Source organism: Strongylocentrotus purpuratus, unplaced genomic scaffold (genome assembly GCF_000002235.5).
Source record: "Strongylocentrotus purpuratus isolate Spur 01 unplaced genomic scaffold, Spur_5.0 spur5_contig_851, whole genome shotgun sequence".
In the NCBI taxonomy this organism is placed as follows: domain Eukaryota; kingdom Metazoa; phylum Echinodermata; class Echinoidea; order Camarodonta; family Strongylocentrotidae; genus Strongylocentrotus; species Strongylocentrotus purpuratus.
This window is the reverse complement of record NW_022145559.1, coordinates 254,958-271,745: the sequence shown is the minus strand read 5'-3', so window position 1 is coordinate 271,745 and position 16,788 is coordinate 254,958. Positions and strand designations below refer to the sequence as shown.

General features: G+C 37.0%; 1 protein-coding gene across 2 annotated transcripts in view; it reads left to right on the top strand.

Moving 5' to 3' along the window:
• Positions 1-16,788, top strand: part of LOC115928003 (hormone-sensitive lipase-like) — a 66,452-nt gene that overhangs the window by 3,224 nt on the left and 46,440 nt on the right. Inside the window, exons 2-3 of one of the 2 annotated variants that reach the window (XM_030994496.1) lie at positions 12,815-12,933; positions 14,190-14,213. In XM_030994496.1, coding sequence (XP_030850356.1) covers positions 12,815-12,933; positions 14,190-14,213 — 143 coding nt within the window. The remainder of the gene's footprint in view (positions 1-12,814; positions 12,934-14,189; positions 14,214-16,788) is intronic. The other variant, XM_030994501.1, reaches the window with a different exon arrangement.

The window sequence follows — 16,788 nt, the reverse complement described above, 5'->3', positions numbered from 1 at the left end:
CAGCCTACATGTAGAGATACAAATGTATGAAACTCTGAAATTCACCAAATTTGTTGTGAATTTTAATGGAGGATATTTACATACATGTACATTTTCACAACCCCTGCATACAACATACTGTACATGTACATTTACTGTAATATACACATCAAGTATATATGCCATGTTGGCTTGATCAATGCTTACAAGTACACTGTACAACATGCACCACTATCACGTGGCGAACTGAGAGACAGGGCATCAATTACTTAAGATTACTTGCAAAAGAAAGTGAGAGTTCTATTTGCATACTTTGTTGCATTTCCATAGGCGCGTCTTCATCATCTCAAGATTGCCAAATATCTCGAGATTGCAAAATAGCCTGCTATTTGGGAAATAATCCCGAAGTAACAAATCGCGTCTTCACTATCTCGAGATTCAACCTCGAAACTTGAAACTCGACCTTGAGAAATTAGCTCAAGATATTTTGCTCAACGTTAGCGTGTATTGCGAATCTTCGGTCTAGTGAAGACGCACGAGACAAATAGCTGGATATTTTGCCAAATAGTAGGATATTTTGCAAACTATCCCAAGATATCTTGGGATGACAATCCTGACCAAATATCCTTCTAATTGCTACTTCGGTCTGATGAGGACGCAAATTAACTGGATAGTTTGCGATCGGGATAGTTCAAATGGCTGGATATTTGGCAATCTCGAGATAGTGAAGACAGGCCTCATGGGAAGTTTGGAAATTTGATGTAAGTTTCAGTCACATTTTCTATGCTCAGCTCAATTGCTCATGTACAGTACAGGTACATACAGAAATCATATTGCTCATGATTGTGCCATACAAGATACAATGTACACTAAACAGTAACTCATTGTTTTGTATACAATGAACAATGTTTAGGTCACATGTGTTTATTGTGAATTAATAGGGACTTTTAGATTTGCGTGGACTGCTACGTGTGACATCCTTTTGAGGCACTGGCAGTCACACGTAGCAGTCCACGTTGTTGTCGTGCAAATCTAAAAGTCCCTATTGTACATGTAGGCCTATACATGTACATGTACATATACATGTACATGTACATCAATATCATAGGCCTCCCATACAGAAATTAATTTTATGGTTGTGAAATTGAATCAAAATAAAAGTTAGGCCTTTTTATGTAATTTATTGAGAGTGTTTATTACGGAGGGTACTACAGTTAATACTATCTGGATGTGTACATGCACAAATTGACTAATTAATTAAAACAAATAAAACATGTACCCGGTATACGTTATTATAGACCTCCAATATTTTAAATTTACTGGTTACAATCAAAATAAAAGTTAGGCATTTTTATGTAATGTACAATATTCAGTAATTGGCTCCAAAACATGCTGGAAAACCTACTGTATTCAGTATTCTACATGTGTGCACATAAAAGTACTCTACGTGTGGGCAGATGGGGATTTTTAATGATTAACTTGTTAACGTCACGGTTCAGAGAATGCATGATCCATGCTAATGCAGTATTTTCATGAAAAACAAATTACAATTCCCCCTTATTAGACTTTGTGCAGTCAGGACATTTCTTACAGCGTACAGTATGTAACTATTTATTAGAGTTTGCCAGCTGGGCAACCCAGTTGCCAAAATGAACTTAGGTTTGAACTGCACTCAACTCTCATGAAAATGAGACACTGTTTGTAACTTTGTATATTGAACATATTTCAATGGCCTTTGTTCCTCAATCTAAATCATGGGGGGCATCCTGTTTCAGTCAGAGTTATTAAAATGAAAGGGTCTGGGCCGCTATAGAAATATGTTTTGCACAGGGGGGTGGGGGGGGGGGAGGGGGTCCATGTTTGCATAAATTTTCAGGGTATTATGCATGAGGTACCTGTTAAACAGTTATCAAATGAGGGGTAGAGGGTTTGGTGAGGGGGGGGGGGGGGTAGGGGATCACAGGGTTCAACTTTCAATTGGGGGCTTTAGACTCAATCCAGAAAGTTGGAAAGGGTCCTTCTGACTTGCAGCCTCATTTTCCTTATAAATACACCACCAAGTATCGAGCCTTGCCATTGCTTTAGAAAACCCAGATTTTTTTTCCTTCTAAGAGCAGGGTAATTTCTACCCGCGGGGCATTGAGAGTTAATTCACATCCCTATCTCCTCAATCACAACCGTCACAGTGCAATAAAGAATCCCGTAATGTTTGGAGCGTGGCTAAGGACATCACAGCCTTGGTTTGAGCTAACCGAGCCATCCATCGCACGGCAGGCAGGCAGGCAGGAGACTGTTTTGATCTAAAATGGATGAAAATTACTCGGAAGGTGAAGTACCTTAATGGCTGCTGCCTCCTAGTCTCCAATTTGTAATCAATAATTGGTGAGGAGGTCAGAGCGGTTTGCTCGGGGCGTCCGTCCATCCATGCTCTCTGAGGATGTGCATCTGCGCATCTCGGATTCAATGTAAGAAATGGGTTTGCCTCTCTCGCTATGCTGTTATTGATCATCAACTCTGGATTGAGATAAATTCTCATTGATTGACCTAGAAAGATTCACCTGTTGGTGTTTTACAAAGAGTAAGAACGACTTAAAAGTTGGACTTGAATTATGGCAGGCCATTCATGCCACTAGTTGCTCTCACCATTGGTCTCTCAAGGGACGTTACAAATCTAGAGAATCCACACTTTTTGATACGTTATTATTGAAGAAAAAGACATTATCTGAAGATCATAATTTCAAAGGTTTTTTTTACTCTTATTTCACATCAGGTTCAAGACTTTTTAAGGGCATAAATCACCTGCCATAGTTCAAGTCCAACTTAAGGCCATCTTAGTCTTTGTGAAACACCGCCCCCCCCTCCCCCCTGGAATCTAGTCTCTAAATCCAGACTCTGTTTTTACATATGACACAAATCCTCCCCCACCCCCTGGAACCCCTCCCTTAGAATGCAGTGTGCCCTTGCTCTACCTTTAATGCTGTAGACAAATTCATGCTTGAAATAACATAAAAAAATTCAGACTTCCCAAAATAAATATACATGTACATGTAAGAACAGACTTGTCTCCTGTTTACCCAATTTTAAGGTTTGTCATTGTTTGTAACAGGTGGATTCTCATGTAATTTCAGAATGAGTAAAAAATATTTAAAATCTCTGAAAACATTTCCACCAAAAGGTGATTTGCTTTCTGGATAAATAGATAGGGCTCAGTCGGGTTCCCCCTTCTCCTCCAGTTGAAAATATTAAGCTTAAAGGGACTCATACATGTACGGCTCTACAATTTCTATCCAGGGTCCCTTCTTGCGATTGACCCAAACTAATCGCAATTTCTCTAATCAATCATAAGTTTGCAGTCCCCTATCTCGATCTATTGTACATGTAGTTGCTATTGATATCAATACAAAGAAATCTTGATTAATCATCAAAGATGATTTTATAAACCCCTACAAAGTTTAAAAGTGTAGAGCCCTGCCTTGCACAGTTTGTCGCTAAACCTTTAAAGGGATCCGGTAACTTTGTCTCAGATTCTGAAATAAAATTCTGGATTTAGCTCATGATGCAATGATAATTATAAACCTTAAGGTCAGTCAGGAGCCCCATGACTTTTACAAGCCGATCGCCTGTCTGATTATCAAGATATTTATGATTGGAATTACAAATTTTGAAAACCGTTCGCCTGACGGTTTTCATAACACTACAGTCTATTGGGGAAAACGAGTATGGTAAAACCGGTCACTCAAAGATTTTTACTTTTTTGAGGCACTTCTTGATCATTTTGAAGCGCAATTTTTTTAGGGCTTCAATATTACACCATATCACAGACAATGAAAACACGTAGGGCCGTGTTTCTCAGATTTAACATTGTTAAACGATCCCTTTAAAGCTTATCTGCCGTAGTTAATAGGAGGTATTAGACTGCCCTGCAAGGTCACTGGACAGGTGGTTATCTCATCAACTCAGCTCTCAGTTAGCATAAGAAAAAGAGGATCATGGGGGACCAATGGTCACCGATTAGGCATTGTTTGTTATATATACATGTAGAGGGCGCAAGTAGCTACAAGTAGTGCAGTGGGCCTTTAATTTGCAATCACTGCAATCTCACTGAATATCAAGTTTATGAGCAAGTAGTGATTGGATGTAACATGCTACTCTCTCATGCTGATGAAGGAAACCTTACCTGAGTCTGTCTAATACGTTTCCCCAGTGCCAATCATTCCTATCAATTGGAAAAAAAAACTCTCTGAGATACATAGGCCTGTTCACATTTTAACATACAGTATGTAGGGATTGATGTGTGTGTGTTATAGGTACATGTATTAAGTGGACAATATTTGGTGCTCTCAACACAATAGCAAGTGTTCGCTCAGCGACGAGCTTTTACAATGCGGGAGCACTCGGGGTTACGGCCGTCCCTCGTTTCAATAAGCGGTTCCGCTTTTCGGTGAACGCGTACATGTACATGTACATGTGTACCGTCACCGCAATACAGTAAAGAGTCCACCTGCACACACCCCAGTATAGTACGATAATACTCTGTAAAGAGGTACAGGTATGTACTCAAAATGGAAGAAGAAGAAGAAGAAGAGGGGACTACACGACTAAGCCACAAAGCCTTCTTTAGTAATCACACAACACTATGTTTCATAGTTCATACTGCTCCTAGATACAGGCACAAGGCATGGACATGATGTGTATACATGTATGTGAATGGGGTTAGGGGTGATTCATTGCGCATCACTCAGAATCTTTGATCTTGTTCTGAAAATTATACTGTATTGAATAATCAGTGATGTTGTCCCCATTCAAATGACCTCCTTTATATGGTCTTAATCGTTCATCCTCATTCCGTTTTATTTCCCTGTTTGGGGGGGGGGGGGTTGGGTTGAAGAACTTGTCTATTTTGCTTCATTCCTGTGAATAATATAGAGGCTTTAGAGGGCTCTTTTACACCAAACAAATTTAGTCCATTGTCTTTGTACATGCATGTATAAAATGTACACATTTTCTCCCTTGTGAAAGGGGGGGTAGCATGATCTGTTCAGTGACATTGTCAATCTTACGGAGGAGTAAACTTATACGGCAGAATAGTCACAAAATTCCGCTCTGAAACACTTCCCAAGAAAAACAATCAATATGACCCTCGGCCTGCGATCATCAATCCCGTGCAGAGTGCGATCAAGAGACTTCCACTATCCACATGCTTCAAGCCAAGAAACGGCATTTTGAGAGACCAGAGAAAGGGGCTAAAAAACACTTTCCGGGTGGTTGATCTGGTAGTAGATCATTTTATCATCGTCATTCATGTGTAGGAGTTTTGTTGTCTAGTGGATACGTCACCTGACTGTAGCACTATGTCCTTTGGGAAGACGTTAATCTACATTTGCCACTCTCCACCCAGGTGTAAATGGTTACCTGTCCTGATATGCTTGAGCGCTAGTGTACTTGTATTTTGGCAGCTCGGCTATAACCAGGGTGATATGTGTAAAGCGCCATGAGCATCAGAGCCTGGCGAATACCGGCGCTTTATAAATATTATTATTAATATTATTAATACTATTCAGCCAATTTTACTCATTTATAGATGGACATGTATATAAATAGTGTATATTTTCTTTTCCTTCACATGAGAACTTTTTGTACTAGCTTGGAGATTAAATTATTAAAATTGATTCCAATATTAGGTCAAATTCATATCGGAAAATGATGTTCTATTGATCTCCGAGACAACACATCTCTATTAAAGACAACATATGGAAATTATCCTTTTTTTCTTTTCTTACATACTGTACATGTACAGACCACCTAAAGACAATGACCATGAAATATTTGCACGAGCCTGCTATCATTTAACTTGAGCTCGGTGGATTTTCATTTGCATCACATAACATGGATTGAAATTCAGTAGAAATTATTGTATGTCCTCATACATGGGAACGGCCGCTTGGACTAGAATAGCTAGAGACAGAAAAGAATGAAAATGTTATGAGGAGGGCTTTGTTCAACGTCTGGATGAACTATAGCCTGATAGATAGATAAATAGATTGGTGATATTTTGCGCCATGGGCAAAATATCGTTTAACCAAAGCATGTCATCTGAGTTCTTTACTTTGTCTTACATCAGCTGAAACTAACCAGCATCATCACATAACTCCATGCATGTACATGTATATCTCCTCTTCTCTACTTGGTGTATACAGGTGTACATGTGTACATGCAGTATCTATCACCTTAAAATTTGATTGCAATAAATTAAAAGCAGACATGATACTTCCTCCCAGTGTGAGTGAGAGATAGAGACCGAGCAGGTGATGCAGTACGATACTGTGTATATCACCAACCCACCCAGCTTGGTATCTATCTTAGCGCTCCTCGTCATCTGTGCGTGACTATCGGTTACCATGGTTACCAGAATGCATGCAGACAAGAGACTGGGGTTTAATAGCGATAGGGAGGCATCATATGAATAGATAGACAATAGTCTCTTTCTCAAAGTCAATCAGCTTGTTCCTTCAAAGGTAGTACATTGTACACTGTAGTACAGTATTAAAGCTGGCGATTGTTTTATGACCATTGCTTATATTCATAAAGAGAGGACTTGTGATTGCAATTTTAGATTTTTTAATTGAGCCTCAAAGTGGCTTCTAATTGCCTCATGGCCCCTGTAGGCTGTACCACACACAGATCAGAGGGTGACCTGTAAAATAGGCGTACAGTATATAATTATCAAATTTGCATTCTAAATATAGGCTTGCATTGTTCAGAAGCATGCATAGTATGACACAATAATTGTTCTTTTTCCTGTAATGTAGAGTACTCATCATATTGATCAAAAGTAGACTGAGATGAGATGAGAAAGTGAGAGAGAGAGAGAGAGAGAGAGAGAGTTGGGGGGGGGGGATTACTGTACATGTACAGGTAGTGAGAAGTAGATGAAATTAGACATAGAAAGCAATTCAATTCAAGTCAATTAAAATTTTATTGATTAAAATCCAAACAAATAGGATCAAAAGCAAGAGTGAGAATACAGTACAGCCTCATGTACATGTACATGTACATGTAACGTGTCGAGGACAAATTTTCATCATTCTGCATCCATTTTCCCCCATGCTTTCAATGTCATGGCAAATTAATAGTTTCTCAAATGCAAATGTAAAGGTTACTAGTGTGTATTGAATTCATATAGGCTTGCATGCAGTATAGCATATTGTCCGCTTACAGCCAGAATGGAATTATTTCTATTTTTAGAGTATACATGTACATATGTACATGTGAAATAAGATGTCATTTAAGACACAGTTCTGCAAAGATCCCCCCCCCCCAAAGAAAAATGTGTTTGAAGACTCATGTATACCTGTATATTGATAAAACAAATACATAATTTGGGTTTTGTGTTGTACGCAGAAAACCTAAATGTTGTATTTTATCATCGATATTCGACTTGAAACACATTTGTTTTGAAAATCCTTGGGGCTCCCGAGACTTTAGATTGGCTTTACACTTCACTGTAGATCTAATGTTCATTGAAGTGTGCAAACAAGAAACAGGATCTATCTCAATCTAGCTTTTGTTTCGTTTCTGAGACTCCTGGTGTGTACAATCATGTAGGCTCTTGTGATAGCTCGAGACAAAAAGAAAAGTAGAGAAAAATTGAAGGCAAACATTCCTCACCCCTGAGTAAAGAGAATTATCAGCCATTAGTCAATACAAGAATATTTAGGGTCATGGGGAGATGTTTAAAGGTAGTCATCACGTGTCCCATTTCACATGTTCTCTCATAGACTCCTTCCGAGGGTACTTTGATATGACACATACTGTACATGTATGCTTCGGCATTAATTCACATTAATCTCATGACTGTCTGCATTGATCAAGCTGATAGTGATAATATTCTGCTTTTATAATAATTAGCATTTATTACATCTACAATGTCTCTAAGCAAAGATATATTATTACCCCGGTCATCGGATTCAGGCTTCCCCGCACACAATGTATGCACTAGTGCTGTAGTCAAACGTTTAACCTCCTGGTATCCGACCATCCATGGCACTATTTTCAATTTTCCCATTTTCAATTGGACGGTTTTGTTTTCCCTTTTTTTTAAATTTTTTTTTTATAAATTAAAAAAACACAAATAATGTACATAATTAGAAACAAAATCACTTAAACAAAAACAAGTTTGGGCGACATTATATTCATCATAAATAAAGTCGGCCCTGACTGTTGAATGTTGAATTGCAGAGCAACAATCTACATGATAACAATCAATTGCAAGATTGTAGATTGAGAAGTTGACTCGTAAAACTAAGTTCCCAGCCTTGAAATACATGCACAATTCTTCACTGATGCCATTTAAATCCCAAATCCTGACCTCTGCAATATCACGATCGTCGGCTATAAACATGAATACATGGTACTACAATGTAGTACCGTCTTGCCAAAGGATGTTAGTGTCGAGCTGGGATTTGAACCCTGTACCTTGTGATCTGCGGTCGAGTGACTTATCCACTAGACCAAAACACCTCTATGAAAGCCCTACTCGAGCTTGAATCAGATAAAAACATGAAATGAAATTATATTTCAATGTCAATTTATTTTTACAATTCAATAATACAATTCTGTAACGTATCAGTATTTCTTGGGATTTGCCCAACCAAGTAGCAGAACCAGTTGAAAGGGTAAGATGCACTTAGCCATAGTGCATCCATACTGTAACCATGTTCATGTCATGTCACTCTACATGAGGAATTCATCACGACATGTGAGATGAATTCATCCCTAATCAAATCATTCTGAATTAATGAAATTGGCCCCATCTGATCAACTCACCAATTTGATTTAGAATGATTGTATTACTACTAGCAGAGGTCAGATCAGTCTGGTATCTTCATTGATACTGATTTGTTTGTTTTAGCCTCATATCGTAGGTTAGTTTGATTTGGGCCAATGCCGTGTTCACACGGGTGAGGCCACGTGTACTGGATTTGTGTTGTTTCAGGACTCAGTGTGAATAGGCCAATGTTGTTGGGGGGGGGGGGGGGCCTTGATTTAAATGGGGACGGTGCTGGGTTCACATCGAGTAGATGTATGAAGGCTATTAAACCACTTACTGGATTTGTGTTGTTTGAGGTCTGTCTGAATTAGATAAGTGCTGTGTTTCTACTGAGTACATTTAGATGTAATTTATACTGATTTGTCTGTTGCAGTGCTGTCTTTGTCGAACCAATCCTATGGGCACACGTGTATGGCATGTATGCGTCTGCACGTACAAATGGATTTTAAACAGATTTGTTTGTTTTTAGGTTTGTGTAAATTGGGCCAGGGCTGTGTTCATATTACCTACATGTGTACATTGTTCATTGTTCATTGTACATATATACTGTACATGAAGTTTAAACTTATCTGTTTCAATGCTGTCTGCACTGGGCCCTATTCTGTGTACAGCATTGTCAAAGTGCTTTTTAATGTGCAAATGCGATGTCAAATTTCTGCAATATACATTTTAACTGATTGTAGTTTTTGGGTGTTTCACGTTGTTTGTACCAGTACATGTATATATTTCTATATATCTCTCTCTCTCTCTCTCCTTTTTTCTTTCCTCTTTCTTTGTATCTTTCTTTCTTTCTTTTTTTTCTTTCTTTTTTTCCTTCTTTTCTGGACCCCTTTAAAGCTATTAGCTGACAAGGGCAATCCAACCCATGAACGGTGAATAAATAAATCATATATAGAGTCAAATTCTTTCTCTCTTTAAAATAAAAACATATGATAGCTTTTATTTTGTGTTGTCTAATGATGTACAGTATGTAATCTCTATTCCCTCAGAAACATTGTAACTTCATTTTGAAATTACCGTGATCTATTTAAAGTCACAAATTGCAGTGCAAACACTCTAGTCAGTGCATGCATGAGCAGCAAAAGGCATTATTGAATGGTCAATATTGACACGATCAATTAACCAATGTGCACCAAGTTTTGCTACAAATGTACATATATGATTGAGCAAAGGAAAATGCTAGTTACCGGTATGTAAACAGTCAGACTGGATTTTTAGCATGCAATTAATGATGAAAAAAGGAGAGAACTTGAAGAGAAAAAGAAAGAAAATAACACAAATAGATGACATACCCCACCCCCACAGTCTCACCTCAATTAATGATCTACTTCATGTATTTAACCCTTCCAATGCCACACACATGATGTACCTGTGCTATATTGTATTCATCATCCTTAGGGAAACTGTCAGTTATAATGCAAAAATGCTTCAGGATTATTAAAATGTTTTCAGTGCAAGATTAATCCATACTGGTGTTCGAAAGATTGTCATCGAGCTAAGCAAGACCATAAATGAGTAATTTGCAAAGCAATTGTGTTGCACAAAGCAATCCTCCCTACTCTTTTGTGCAAAACTGCATGTGTGGCACACAAGCGACCCTGCAGAAAGGCAACAAGCTACCGAAGTGTTAATCTAATTCTGCGTAGTAATATCAGTGTGCCTGTAAACAAGCTGTGATGAAAAATTAGAAGTGAAAGCTATCATTCATGTAGCTAAAGAGAACATCCCTCTTTTGAAATTCTATTATTTCCTTTTCACATATATTCCCAGTCTTTTCCCAATCTAAAACCTTTGATGAACATTGATGTAACCTTAAACTCAAAATCTCAATATCACTTACATGTATGACATCCAGATCTAGGACAGCATATTTACATGTAGTGGCACGCTTGCACGCCTGAACATTTCATGAATATTAATCTGGCATTTACCATTTATATGAAATGAATCCTTATTTCTTGGACCTCTCTGTGGTTTTGATTTCCAATTGTGAGTGGATCAAACTGTTTTGAATTGCTATGAAATATATTCCCATGTCTTCGATTTTTCAATTGAATCAATATTGGAGTAGTTAGGTTTGATGTTATTGTAGGGAGCTAGTCTGTGTGTGTCATGTTCCTAATTTGACAGTTGATTGAATCGCTATGGTAACTCCTCCGCCTCATGGAATCAGATGTAATGTCTTTCTATACCCTCACAGATTTCATCAAGATATTACCTTTCTCTCTGTCTCTGTTTCACTGTCTGTCTGTCTGTCTGTCTGTCACTCTCTCTTGCTTTATCTGTGTCTTGGACTAATACCCTCTCTTTTTTCTGTGTCTGACAATTTTTTTCTTTTTCTGTCTCTTCTGTGTCTTGTCTTTCTTTATCTCTCCATATTTGTTTGTCACTCCCTTTCTTTTTGTCTCTCTGTCTCTCTCACTTTCTCTAACAGGATTGCCAAGATTTATTAGAAACATCAACCTAATGCAAATGCTAAGTGCGAACATTATATATCACATGTCATCCTAATACGATTTCTAGTTTCTAGTTTCATGCAGGATAAGATACAGAATGGTATTAAAATTGTCCCTGATTATATTTTTCAAAAGACGTTGGTGATCATGTAGTTTTCTCTGTCCCCTTCTCTCTCTGTCCCTATCCCTCCCCTCTCTCTTTTTCTCTTTCTCTCTCTGTCTCCCCCTCCCTTGCTCTGTCTCTGTCTCTCTCTCTCCTCCACTATCTCTCTCTCCTCCACTATCTCTCTCTCTCTCTCCCTCTCTATCTCTCTCCCTCTCTATCTCTCTCTCCTCCACTCTCTCTCCCCTCTCTCCCCTCTCTCCCCCTCTCTCTTTCCTTCTCTCTCTTTCCCGCTCACTCTCTGTACTCATTTGATATTGCAAAAACTGCAACTATTTAAAAATCATATTGGTCTGACGATTCCTTCAAACTCTGAACGATACCACTGTCTTTCTGGAGCCCCTGTCATCGGAAGTACACTTCCTTGCCTTTACCATCTTACTACAAAGGTTTATTTATATTCAAAGAACAAACCTTGTTTAATTATTTCCTGAGAGACAGGATACCCTTCTGACTTGAATGCTATCTTGTTTATCAGACTATCAAATCACCATGGTAACGCCTTGATATAATGATGTATAAGAGAAGCCAATGTAATCCCCTCCCACTCAAGATCTTGCTCTGTATATTGAAGAATGAATTTCATTTTGCAGCATTGTAAATCAAGATGGTTTAATATTAAAGCTTCCTGTCAAACTATTGCATCCAGTATTTTGCTTCTATCTATTTATTTCTTTCGCTCTCCACCTTTGACAGACACTCTGGCCCGAATTCACAAAGGAGGTTTGTATAGACAAACCTAGGTTTAAGTGCGTCATATGACGTGTTTGTCTGAACCTTGGTCTGAAACGCATCGAAACGCGTCATATGACGCACATAAACCTAGGTTTGTCGACAAACCTCCTTTGTGAATTATGGCCTCCGTGTTCCTTTTACCATTCATTATGACCCTCATGTAGTGTTAAGTTTGTACTCCCATTTTTTATAGGCTTCATATAAATGTAGTTGTTCAGTCAAACTGTCTATAGCAACCACCCAAGGGAAAGACAAAAATGTCCTTTGTAGACAGGTAACTTTTGTTCATGTTTTAATGACAAACCATTTTCAGGGGAATAAAAAAATGTGGTCTTTGTAGGCAGGTGGTCACTAAAGCAGGTTTGAATGTACCAGGTTTTGGAATTATAGAGCCACTATTATTATTATCGTCACTGTTTTCACAAAGTGACGGTAGTGAAAAAAAATTGCATTCACTTTGCGTTACGATTTTCCTCACTACCGTCACTTCGTGAAAACAAGGACGTTATTATTGTCTGTTATTGTGTATATTGTGTGAAAAGAAATGAAAAATAAATTTGCTCTGTATAGAGCTACTACTACTACTACTACTACTACTACCTTTTGTAGAAATAACCATTCATGATGATATTTTTTCCTTCTGTTTTGCAGTTTTGTGAATCGCTATGGCAACCCTTGCAGACCGTAGCGGTAGCTTTAGCGTCGTATGCAGAGGGGTATCAGAAATATGAGGGTCCCTTCTCAAGAGTAGCATCATCGTTCTTCCACAGGTAAAAGATTTACAATTCACAACTAATTTCACCCGGGCCCTGTAACATAAAAACCGACACACAATCACTTATCAGTCATTATTGTCTTGTTTCATATAAACCAACGAATCCGCCATATGTACAGTCAAACCTGTCTATAGCAACCGCCCAAATGAAACACACAAAGTGGTCTTTGTAAACAGGTTCCTTTAGTTTATGTTTCAAGGAGAAATCGTTTTCAAGGGAAACCAAAAATGTGATCTTTGTATACAGGTGGTCACTAAAGCAGGTTTAACTGTATTACTACATGGATTCGTCAGGGCAATTGTCGATGACGAATTGTATCCTGCCGTGCATTGTACCTGTATCTGTCTGTAATATAAAATTGATCGTCAATTGTAAATTTATGATTGGCTGAAGGAGATACAATTAGTCATGACATATTCAGAGATGCCAACCAGTAGGATTAAATCTTATTTAGTACGATAATAAGAGTGAAATATGATCTCGAAATCTTAAAATACAATTTTTCATCTTTCCCCCCCCCCCCAAAAAAAGTTATTTTTTAACCCATAAAAATAGTGGAATCACATAGAAACATGTACAAGTAAACCCCCACAACCCCAACACAAACTTTGCTTTGAAATTTTCTCATTATATTTTAATGAAAGAGCAAAAACATTTTCCTGAAATTTTACTGATATTTTAGGATAGTCAGTCTGTTTTTTTTGTGTCAAGAGGTTGGCATCTCTGCATTATATGTTCCAGAGCCCTGATGTCTTTAGATTGCACAGCTGACGATTTATATAATTCTACTGTTCCAACAAGTCCTCGATCATATCAGATTTTCATGAATAAAAAGACACACAGATTGCATGCATACTTTGTGACATTAAATATATTGGTAACATTTACAGACTAAACAAAATGTTCTTTTGTTATTGTCTCTGTAATATGTACAGTAATGAATTTTCATAGACAAAGTGCTGTATGTTTTAGATGTCGTGTACAACTGTATCAAAGTTTCAATGCCAATTATGTCAGTTCTAAAATTTGCACAGTGATCTAAAGCAAGAATATCAAATTTTACACAAGATACATGTAGAAACAAATAATTACTGTAAATTTGTGATATACACTTGTATGAATAAAGGGTACCAGTACACAGTCAGAATGTTAAACCAGTCTGCATAATCATGCATTTACAATGTTGTACACATTAGCATACAACGTCCACTTGTTAAAATTACATTTACATGTACACCTTACTTTATCAGATTCAGGCCAAGACAATCAAAAAGGTAATGCTAATATACATGTATAATGCTTACCAATTACATATATACTCCATTCTACTTATGATGGTACAGGGTGCAGCATTCAAAGGGCAATCCAACTGTTATGAAAGCAGAAAATAAAGAGAAACAGAGAGGAGAAAGTTTGAAACAAATTGGACCAATAATAAGAGAGTTATGAATGTTTTTAAAGGTAAAGACCAGTTATGGTCATGCGATTGCATTGTGAAAGAAACGTTGTGGAATCGATCAGAAAAGGTTGATCATCTAGCATCTAGCATCTGCAAGGTTCTGGAATCATCAAAATGATAAGAAATTTGGCCCATTCTTCGTAAAGTTACAAGCACTATACACAGAAAGATGTATATGGGACTACCCTATATCTCTCACAGACCATGAGAGAGACAAATTTACCAAATATATGAATTAGTAGGCGGTTTCCCGGCAAATTTTTTATCATCATGTATTAGTCAAAACATATTCTTTCACATGATTGGTAATGAGAGCTTCCATTTCATTTTTTGAAATTGGGGCATTTCCAATACTGGTCTTTACCTTTAATATGAGATCACTAGGTGGATGTGATTCTCAAATTGGCAATTTGGTCAGTGGATTGTGACGTAGTCATAGACAGCTATATCATTTGTCATGTACAAATATATCAATCATTTCCAAATTCTCCTAAGCGCCTTCTTTCCTTGGGCACTATTAATTTTTTTGTTAGGAAGTGAAAAAACAAAAACCCTCCTGAGTTTTATGTTTTGAAAACTTGGTGTTTTATTTATTTTGTGTGTGAGAACAAATGGGAAAGTTGTCCGGCACTACATGCAGTATCATACCAAATTGAAATTCCCGTAAATAATGATCACAACATGTAACAATTAACAACTTTCTTATTTTCTGTTTGATTTCTTTCAAACTTTCACGAGTCTGCGTCTCTGATATTCTGCTCTCGTAAAAAATATTTTCTATAATTACGGTTGGATTTTCCTTTATATGTTAACCTGAATCCCACTAAAATTGTTAGTTTACACTTGTAGAGTTCTGTATTGAATATTCTTTTCAACTGGACATTAATACTCCACACGTTGCATTATATGGAATAGGCATATTATTAAAAAAACTAATCCTTATTATGAGTATTATGGGCTGTATTGGAAATATCAATTTAACCAACTCTGTGTTCCTTGGTGGTACATGTATATCCCTTAACAGAATTAGAAAACTGTACTCTTATGTTATCCTTTTTTCTTTTTGTAATCTGAATACAATAGGTGTGAAAAGTTACATGAAAAGTTTACCCCATGCTAGTTATGGTCAAAGTAACTGTGAAAGTGATGAAACAGAAAGAAAAGAAATCAGAATTAATACACTATAGTGGCACATTCATGTTTAATATTATTTAAAAACATTATTTTAAAACCTTATAGGCCCGAATTCCCTAAGAAAGTTTAAATTTAACCCATGGTTTAAATCTTCATTTCACATAAACCCATGGTCTAAAATTAGCGCAAGATATAAAGCGTACCTTGCCTTGCACATATCTAATGTCAGACCTCTGATTGTGTATGCGTTGAATTACATGAATTTTAGACCATGGGTCATGTAAATGAGGATTTAAACTATGGGCTACATTTAAACCTCCTTCGTGAATTCGGGCCTAGTCGCCTACATTGGTTGTATATGATCCACGTTACACAGCATGCATGAGCAGATAGAGGAATTAATCCATACTTGATCTGATTGTCTTCAGTTGCTAGACATACATGTACGTCTGGTCAGAGTCAGAAGGCTGTTTCTCCTGTGTTAAAGTACGAAGCTTTTCGCACCTGTCTACATTTGTAGATACCTGTAGTATATCATTTTACATTTTATTAAATTAAATATCATTTTTTTAGATCTTCTAAAGTAAAAACAATTGCAAGTGTTTGATCTTGATATCCCTTTGAAAATGAAGCTTTTTATTGATTGGCTGATTTTTGTTTTCTTTAAATGATTCCATTACAACTTAAAATAATTACAATATTGCAATTTCTATTCTGTAGAAATGCTCAAAGGTGTTCCTGATTTGAGCTCATGTACATTTATGTGTAGGTCACAAAAAGTACAGCAAAACAATAAATATCGGCTATTTCCCCCCAAGTTTCCCTGCTTATTATATTGCTACTCTCTGAAGTATATCAATATACAATATAAATTAATATTTATCAATATTTTAGATACAATGCATGCTTTATTTTACTTTCTCAATCAATTTCATTATTAGAACGTGTATTCATTATTGTACATGTTTATGTATTGGTGAACTAATTACTTGTAGACTAGAGTAATGGTATATTAAGTTCGGTTTGCTTTATATCAAAATAATTTGTTTACTAACATGAAATATTGTGAATTTTTCATAGGAGAGAAAGAGAGGGGGATTTTCTTGGATCACTATTAAAAAAACTTTGCTTAAAGGTAATACAAAGTTTTGGGAAATTTTGGAAATGGCCGGATAGGGATTCTTTACAATTTTGATATATTTGGATGCCCCTGTGGATGTATTATAAGCACCAGAAACTTTAGCCCCTAAAACTCT